We start from the raw sequence: 10341 nt of genomic DNA on the forward strand, positions 1-10341 counted from the left end.
TCCATTGTCATTTTCGTGGACGACGGTGCATGATCCGGTGTGGCACAAATCTGAGCTCAACATCAAGAACACTTCATTGGTGGTGTTGAAGAAGCTTTGAGTCATTTTTTGGTTCGATTTTACACTTTGGGAGTTTATTATTCCACATTGTAGTTGTAATAATCTTTTCTATACTACACTTTAAACTCTACAAATGGTATCAGAGCTTAGTCTAGTAGTAAAAAGTGTTAAAACAACTTGAAAATCAGATTGGAAGTCGAAAGGGTTTGATTTTGATCGAAAACAACCTCAGCAGAATCTTCAAACCCATTTTCTGGAAAAACGACACACCCGGTAGACGAACGGAGAGCACCACCAGACTCCAGACGTCAAGCAGAACATTTCGGTGCAGCGCGTGTAAGACACGCACCTCCTCCACCACGCACAGAGGAAATAGGAGGCGCGTGAGGGAGCGTGTGGAGGTTTCAGCCGGAGGTCAAAAAGACAAATTGTTCCTTGATGAATTTCTGACCTTCTGGTAGTGTTGGATTTCAATTTGGTGCACTGTGAAAGCAGATACTATCTCCGGCAGAAAAGTGGAAACGGAGAAACTTTTCCGTTCGCGGCTCAGTGGTGTTTCCTCTTGTTTCAGCAGCTGTTGGATGACTTAGGGCAGTTATTGGAGGCTTCAAATCGATAAAGACTCGCATCTCTCCTTAAAATACGAACCAATAGATTGGTTCGCTCGGTTTGCGCACTCTAACACCCTCTCGAATTTATAATTGAAATATTGTGTTATTTGCTGCCATATTGTTACTTAACTCTTGTGATATTGGTTATGTGTTACTTGTTATGATATCATCATTTATGTCATCTTAGAAAGTAATTTATACATAAATTGGTTTGAGCTTGCATTTGTATGTGGGTAAATTGGCTAAGTAAAACTTTTTTCGAAAACATTATTTTGCGAATATGGCCTCTCGAGTTGAATTGGAACAATTCAATGGTAAGGGAGATTATTCCATTTGGAAGCAAAAAATGAAAGTTTTTTTAATTCAACAAAAGGTTTCTAAAGCTCTTGACAACCCGGAAAAATATGCATTAAAAGCTAAACCGGATGAAATTACTGAGATAATGAAATTGCATATAGTTTGATTATATTGCATTTATCTAATGATGTGTTAGGACAAGTTGAACAACATAAGACTGCCAAAGACTTGTGGGAAGCACTTGACCAGCTTTTTTTGGAAAAATCTCTTCCAAACAAAATACATTTGCTTCAAAAACTATTTAGTTTTAAGCTGGACCCGAAGAATGATCTTGAATCAAATTTGAGTGACTTTAACAGACTCTTCAAGTGTTTGGCCCAAACGACAAGAAATTTGATGATGAGTATCTAGCAGTTATACTTTTAAATGCTACGCCCGAATCTTATAGAGATGTTAGGAATGCTATCACGTATGCTAGAGATACTTTGACCCAAGATATTGTGACTGATGCTTTGAGGGCTAGGGAGCTAGAGCTTAAGAAAGAGTCGAGGGGTAGCTCGAGAGAAGAGAGTTTGTTTGCTAGATGGAAAAATGAGACGAGAGAGAACCATTTTCAAAGTAAGAAGGGCAAAGGAAAATCGAAGGGTAGGTCTAAGTCTAGAGATAAGAGTGGTAAGAAATGCTTCCATTGTGGCAAGTTATGACACTTCAAGAAAGACTGTAATGACCTTAAAAAGAAACAAAGACTGTAGCACAATGATGATCAGAACTTAGTTGCTGTAAGTGATTTCCTTGATTTCCTACATGTTATGACCGTGTCAGGAGATTTTGACACCGAGTTAAATGGTGCTCGAGATAACATACATGTCATGAATGTTTCTAATAATGATTTTGACACTGAGTGGGTATTAGACTCAAGTGCTACTGTTCATATGTGTCTTGTTAAATCTTGGTTCTATAACTATAGAGATGTGAATCCTAGAAAAGTATACTTAGGGGATGATCGTACACACAATGTAGAAGGAGTATGTGATATTGCTATTAGAATGCATGATGGTATTATCAGACCCCTTAGAGATGTTAGGTATGTCCCGGGCTTAGCAAGGAATCTCATTTCCTTAGGCACTCTAAAAGAAGAAGGTCATGAGTTCAAATCTCATGCTGGTACTTTAAAGATTTGTAAAGGATCTCTAGTGGTTATGAAAGGTCCCAAGAAGAATGGATTATATGTCCTTCAAGGTAAAACCCTAGCTTTGGGATAGGTGAACACAGCACTAAGAGACCATTGTACTACATTCATGCAGATTTGTGGGGTCTTGAAAAACACCCCACACATGGAGGAAATAGATTTTTTCTATCCATTGTTGATGATCACTCGAGGAAAGTTTGGGTATATCTCCTCAAATCCAAATCTGAAACTTTTAGTAAGTTTAAGTCTTAGCTTGCCTTAGTTGAAAATCAAATGGGAAAAGGTGTGAAAACTCTTAGGATGGATAATGGTTTAGAATTTTGCAACTTCGAATTTGATAATTTTTACAAGGGAAAGGGTATAATGAGGCACAGGACTGTAAGACATACACCTTAACAAAATGGGGTAGCGGAGAGAATGAATCGGATTTTAATGGATAAAGTCAGATGTATGATGATTAATTTTGGGTTGTCTAAAGGTTTCTGGGGGTGAAGCCATGTGCACTGTTGCCTATTTAATAAATAGGTCACTTTCTAGTTCTGTTAACTTCAAGACTCCTCAAGAGTTGTGGTCTAGAAAACCCCCAGATTTGTCACATATTAGAGTGTTTGGTTGTGTAGCTTATGCACATCAGGTTGAGGGCAAATTGGACCCTAGGGCTACTAAGTGTGTCATTTTAGGTTATCTAGAGGGAGTAAAAGGATATAGACTATGGGTTTTAGGTGTAAAGGGCATTAAGATTATTAACAGTAGAGATGTAAAGTTCAATAAACTTGATATGCCTTGTCTTAAAACCCTAGTAACTCAGAACAAACAAACTGAGAAAGGAGAATCTTCTACTGGAAAAAAGATGGAATTTGAGGCGAAGAGATTATGAGATAATCTAGAGGATAGTGAAATCCAACCTCAAGAAGAATCTGATCAAGAAGCAGTGATAGAACAACCTGAACTTGAAATTCCTGAAACTGTTGTCCCTAATCAAGAAACATCTGTAGGCACTAATTTGGATGATTACCAATTAGTGAAGGATAGAGAGAGAAGACAAATGAAGCCCAATTTGAAATACATCTCTTCAAATTTGATGGAATTTGTCATAGTTTCAGGTGAAGCCTTGGAGTCAGTTGAACCGACTTCATTTGAGGAAGCCGTTAACTGTGAAAATTCTGAAAATTGGAAAAAGGCAATGAGAGAGGAGATCTAGTCTCTATACAAAAATGAGACTTGGAAGTTGGTTGAAAAATCAAAGAATCAAAAGATAGTCCATCGTAATGGATCTAAAAGTTAAAAGAAGGAGTAGGACCTAAAGACCCTTTAACATACAAAGCCAGGTTGGTTGCGAAGGGATTTACTCAGAGAGAAGGGATAGACTATAATGAGATATTCTCATCGGTTATTAAGTATAAAACTATCAGGTTAGTCTTAGCCTTAGTTGTCCAGTATGATTGGGAGTTGGAGCAACTAGATGTTAAGATGACTTTTCTTCATGGGGAGTTAGATTAATTGATTTACATGTCTTAACCTCAAGGGTTCCAGGTGAAGGAAAAATCAGAACTTGTGTATTTGCTTAGAAAGTCCTTATATGGTCTTAAGTAGAGTCCTAGACAATGGTATAAGAGATTTGATGCTTATATGCTTAAAATTGGTTTCAAGAGGAGTGAATTTGATGCATGTCTATATTTTATTAACTCTAAAATAGGGTGTGAAGTTTATTTATTGTTATATGTGGATGACATGTTGTTTACTAGTCCTAGTAAAGCTGAAATCATAAAGATGAAAAACCTTTTAAAATCAAAATTTGACATGAAAGACTTAGGAGATGCAAGAAAAATCCTTGGCATGGTTATTAAAAGGAATAGGGTTGATAATAGGATGATTATTAATCAAGAGTCTTATTTGGATAAAGTGATAACTAAATTTGGTATGAAATTTGCTAAGTGTGTCAATATACCATTAGCTGCACACACGAACTTATCATCTGCATAATGCCCTAAAACTGAAGAAGAAATGCATGAAATGAGTAATGTTCCCTATGCTAATGTCATTGGGTTTGTAATGTATTCTATGATTACCACAAGACCGAGCCTTGCGTATACAGTTAGTTTCTTGAGTAGATTTATGTCTAACCTAGGTAAGCCACATTGGACTGCACTTAAATGGCTATTAAGATACCTAGCTGGATCTTTGAAAAGGGGATTAGTGTTTGAAAGAAGAAGTAACAAATCAGAACTTAAAGGATATGTAGATTCTGACTTTGCGGGGGATAAAGATCAGAGGAAATCTACCACTTCTTATTTCTTCACTTTAGGTGATAATTGTATCACTTGGAAATCACAGTTGCAACCTATAGTTACACTCTCCAGCACTGAAGCAAAATATATTGTATTAAATGAAGCTGTAAATGAATGCATGTGGCTGAAAGGCGTTCTATGTAAATTAAACTTCCTGAATGATAATGCGATAATTTTTACTGATAGTCAAAGTTCATTGATATTGCGTAAAAATCATGTTTATCATGAACGTACTAAGCATATTGAGGTGAAGTATCACTTCATTAGGGAGAAATTAGCCTCTGGTGATTTTATTTTGCTTAAAATTGCAACTGATGATAACCCTGCAGATGTTGAAACAAAAGTACTTGCGGTTGGTAAGTTCAACAAATGTTTATCAATACTAAGTATTGACAATGGTTAATTGTTGTGCAGGTACTAAGTTGGAGTGAGCGATGATGATAAAAATAAGACCACACTAATGAATATCATTTGTAACCGCGAAATTTGGCGATGGATGTTATGTGATCCATGGTGAAGATTTGTAAGGTGGATCACATCATATTATTGGTGCAAGTTGATTGGTCTGGAGAATGTGACTTAGATTGTGCTTCTTATGGAGTAATATAGACCACAGATTAAATCCAACCAATGCAATAGTTGGATTTAATTTTGTGGTCAATTACCTATACCAGTGTTATCACTCTCTTGACCATATTACAATATTTGAATTTTGAATTCAAATGAATTGGCTCTATAATTACAAGACCTCTTCATTCTCTCATACTTGAACTTGGCATAATATTTGAGAGAGAGCATAGAGAGGTAACCAAGTGGGAGCTTTCCATAACTCCGACGAAATTCTTGGTAGCTTCCGGCGGATCTTTTCTCGGTATATCCATTGCCATTTTCGTGGACGACGGTGCATGATCCGGTGTGGCACAAATCTGAGCTCAACATCAAGAACACTTCATTGGTGGTGTTGAAGAAGCTTTGAGTCGTTTTTTTGTTCGATTTTACAATTTGAGAGTTTATTATTCCGCATTATAGTTGTAATAATCTTTTATATACTACACTTTAAACTCTACAGTAATCACTGGGAGTTATAACTGGAAAAGTCTATATGAGTTTTGAAGTCACAATTACGAGCTCTACAAGACAAACGGTCAAAATCACACTGTTTCGTGGAAATATTTCTTTCATATTTGGATCTCTACATAACTACTCAACAGTAAGTGGATCTATTTAATAGCGTGGAAGGAAAATAACAAATTTCATACCTAGAGATTTTTGCTCAAAAAGTTAGAGATCAAACCCAAATACGAAGTCTAATTTCTCAAGCTTCACAAATTTCTTCATTACAACGATGAAATACCGACACAATTTCCCTTGTCATCATGATTGTTGTAATCCATGGTTTCTTACATTTTAATTTAAAAAATAACAAATTATCTATCAATTTAAACATAAGCTATAATCAAAACAGAACTTTCGGTTGAATTTTATGGCTTGAATCTTTCATTTCATCCTAAATAAATTTTCAACTTAATCTTGAATATATGGCCAATTTGCAATAACTGAAATATCAAGTTCAAAAGAGCAACCGGTAATTGTAAGAAATGAAAATAACTGAAAAAGGTATTTATTGCATCAGCCTCAAATATATGAGTTTATGTATGTTTAATTATTCAAGCTCTAATACCTAAAAAAACATAAATGCTTGTGTAAAGAAATTTAAATAATTGAAAAGTTAAAAAGATTCAGCATTAACTTTTGATGGGAAACCAAATAAGTTAAATTTTATATGATGAATCCAAGGCTAAATTGAAAATTGCCAGTGTTAACAGGTATCATATTTATCGAAGATTTCAAGAGTTTGTCCTCATGAGTAATGCAAGAATGTCAAACTAACAAGTTTCCTTATATGAGTAATGCACTAAAGTTTTAAAGTAAATCAGGAACATAGTAGATATGGATATAATTTTGAATCAAATGCAAATCTGGAATATTACAATATACGCAATGTCGAAAAATATTTTTTGCATTTCCCCACTTTTAGGAATTTTTAAATTAGTTATATGTACTTAGAAATTCAGGATCATATAGGATGGACCTCCAATTTGACTACATAAAATGTTCTCCTCCTTATAATTCAAAACTCTAATCCTCAATTGGAAAGTATAAATAAAGAGGTATTTTGTTAAAATCTAAAAAAAAAAAAAATGAAGAAAAAGAAGAAGAAAGAAACAACTCGAAGATTCATCAAAAAAAAAAGAAAATACAAAGCAACATACCTGAGGTCACCAAACTACAAGATCGTTCGAGATTTTACCGTATTTTGGGAGTGATTTGTTAAAACCTAGCAAACATATAAAATATAAAATCAAGATTCAACAACAAAATATGTGGCAGAAGAATAAATTGAAGGTTTAAAGATTGGATATAAGGTAGTCGTCTCAATTATGCGTCAATTTGTTGGATATTTTTGGAACGATCGGTAGAGGGAGATAAAAAAAAAAAATTATAGAATTCTGAACAAGGAAACATAATAGCTATTTTACAAACTAAGTGCCTAGAGGTGACAGTCTGAATGTTACAACCTTCCAATGAATACATAGTGATAGCAATTTACCCCAACCCGGTGTCGTCTCGCCCCGAATGGGGCAAAAACAACTCGCCCCGTCGCGGGGCGGGTCGGAGCATAAATGGTTGCCCCGTCGAGGGGCGCGCCGCCCAGCCCCGAACACGCCCCGTGAATTTTTTTTTTTTTATTATTATTAAAGTTAGGGTTCAACTTGTTTCAAATAGAAAGATGTAACATATTTTCTAGTATTCTCAATTGTACAAGTCTTATCAAACTTGACTAATTTATATATACTATTATACTACTTTATCAAATTGATATTATATTGATAAAAATAAATATAAAAAGATATAACATGTGCAACTGAACAAATTTAAAAATCTATATATTATAATAAAATAAAGTGTGTAGGGTTACAACTTTTGTGACAATATCAAAAGAAAAAATACAAACAATCTTGTTCATTCTAATAATCAATGTTGTGTACCAATAGCGACCATTATATTTAAAATTTGTAGTGTTTATTTTGGATATTAACTTTGTCAGCTTGAATTTTATATGTATTTTATTGAATTCGGAATTAAAAAAAAAATTAAACAGGGTAAGAAAACTGCCCCGACCCGCCCGCTAGACGGGGCGGGGCGTGGGGTGGGAGAAATGGGGCCCGCCCGTCCCGAACCCACCCCGTTGCCATCACTATGAATACGAAAGTAATCATAAGACATTGAAAAAATTTGAAAATATATAAAAGAAGAAGAAGAAATGAATAAAAAAATTACCTTTCTTTCTATGGAGGGACATTCAAAACCTTTTTATTCACCTCTCTCTTACTGCAATGAGGAAATAACACAAATAAGGCAAAATTTCTGAATTAGATTGCCTAGTCTCCACACAAACAAAATTTAATTGTAAATTATACAATGCAGAGACAAAGTTTCAGAATTAGTAAATATATGCAGAGATATTGTAAAATTATTTTGAGCAAAATAAATGACAAATTTAAAATATTTTAAACAATTTTGCAATCAATACTTTGATATGCTTATATATATATATATATAATTTAAAGCGAGAGCTATCGAAAGGATGGATACGAATTTCAACAATAAGTTGTCACCCCCCTTGAAATTAAATTCTCTTTATTTAACACTGAACTTAATCCCAACATCAACAAAGTTGTCCAACAAATAAACCTCGACAGCATGCAAAAGCCAAAGCAAACATGATTTAATTTTTACCGCACAAGTAAAGGTAAATCTTCTTTTTCTCATTCTCTGTCCATCGTCATTCATCATCTAGGAAACAAAAATGAATCAGAATAAGTAAAAAAAAAATATATATATTCTAACCCATTAATAAGTTATCTAAAGTAAACAAAAAATAAAAATAAAAAAAAGAAACGAAAATTACGTTGTTTTGAAATAGAACCTCAATTTGACGTTTCCACCCTCCATCATCATGCTCCTGATTATCAGCTCGATGCAGCTGATTATGCATCATTTGTGTTCCATATTTCAACACCCCTCGCGCAAAATGGAGAGTAGATGTTAACAACTCCTATCTTGTTCAAGTGATGATAAAACTGACAAGAGTTTAGTGATTTTGTTAAAATGTCAGCAACCTGAAATCTGCTACTAAGATGTTTAGCTATTATGCTTCCTTCTTGAATTTTGTCCCGTATCAAATGGCAATCCAACTCGATGTATTTAGTTCTTTCATGGAAGATTGGGTTGGCCGCTATGTGGAGAGCAGATTTGTTGTCACAGAAGAGGTTAGCAGCCTGTGGGTGTTTGATTCTTAAGTCTTGAAACAAGTACCTAAGCCAAGTGAGTTTACAGCATACATTTGCCATTGCCCTGTATTCTGCTTCTGCTGGAGACCTGGATACTATGCTTTGTTTTTTTGATTTCCAAGATATCAAGAATCTTCCAAGCATCATGCAATATCCTGTTACACTCCTTCGTCTGTCTGGACAAGCTCCCCAGTCTGAATTGCTATAAGCATTAAGCTGTAAATCTGAATCAATAGGAAATAGCAATCCTGGAGCTCCTTTAATGTACCTCAACACTTTATTAGCAGCACTCAGACGGGAAGTGCCAGGGGAACTCGTGAATTGGCTTAATAATTGTACTGAGTATGAAAGATTTGGTCTACTAATGATTAAGTACAACAGTCTCCTAAAAAGTCTTCCATACATAGTGGGATTAGGGAAAGGATCTCCATCCGTCTTTGAAATTCTCACATTCTGATCCAACAGTCTTCCAACAAGTCTTCTATACATAGTATGTCCAAAGCATACTTTCGTTGGCAAATATGAATTCCTTTACCAGACCTTGCCACTTCTATTCCCAAAAAATATTTCAATGTCCCCAAATCTTTGATCTTGAATCCCCTATCAAGTAGGGCTTTGAGAGAGCTAATGTTGTTTACATCACTACTGGCCACAATTATGTCATCTACACAGACGAGAATGGCAGTGAAAGAACTCTCAGTGGACTTTGTAAATAGACTGTAGTCAGCTTTAGATTGTGTTAATCCTTGTTCAATAACGAAGGTTGAAAGCTTGGAGTACCATTGTCGGGATGCTTGTTTGAGCCCATACAAGCTCTTCAACAACCTGCACACTTTTGAATTCCCTCAATCAGAATGGCCAGGAGGCATCTTCATGTACACTTCTTCATCCAGATCCCTATGTGGAAAGGCATTATTTACATCAAATTGATATAAATGCCATCCTCTCACAGTCGCAATAGCTAGTAAGGTTCTAACTGTCACCATCTTTGCTACAGGTGAAAATGTCTAATGATAGTCCAACCCCTCCTGCTATGTATATCATTTTGCCACAAGCCTTGCTTTGTACCTTTCAACACCACCATCAGCTTTATAATTTACCTCTTGTGTTCTCTCAACTTCCGTAATTCAAGCTCAATATGGAGATATCTAACCTGGATGCTTAATTGTGATCTTTACAGGAGTTTTGGGCTGCAGGTTCCATCCAAGGCAATCATGGCTATTTACTGCAGGCGCTGATTCCGTTATCGGGCTCTATTGTCATTAAGAATGGTCATACTGGAAGGCAACAGTATATTTTCGGTTCCATTCGAATCCCAACTGACTTCAGGGTCTTTTCTAGAGAATGATGCCTGAGAAAAGTTATTTTGGTCCATATGTGAGCCTTAACTAATACGAGGTTCATAGTTCTATTTATTTACTGAATCCGAAACATAATCTTTAATGTTATTTTGGTCTATTGTGATTTCTACTTATGACTATAGACGTTTTTTAGTAGCAACACTTTATTTTATTCAAAATTGATATTTTATATTGGATATG

At 35.2% G+C, this 10341-nt stretch overlaps 1 protein-coding gene across 1 annotated transcript in view; it reads right to left on the bottom strand.

Moving 5' to 3' along the window:
- Window positions 1–10043: 10043 nt before the first annotated feature.
- Window positions 10044–10341, bottom strand: part of LOC111397943 (uncharacterized mitochondrial protein AtMg00810-like) — a 7986-nt gene continuing 7688 nt past the window's right edge. The window contains exon 5 of the mRNA XM_023024906.1: window positions 10044–10151. Within this exon, the coding sequence (XP_022880674.1) occupies window positions 10044–10151 (108 nt within the window). The remainder of the gene's footprint in view (window positions 10152–10341) is intronic.

Source organism: Olea europaea, chromosome 7, assembly GCF_002742605.1.
Source record: "Olea europaea var. sylvestris chromosome 7, O_europaea_v1, whole genome shotgun sequence".
Classification (NCBI taxonomy): domain Eukaryota; kingdom Viridiplantae; phylum Streptophyta; class Magnoliopsida; order Lamiales; family Oleaceae; genus Olea; species Olea europaea.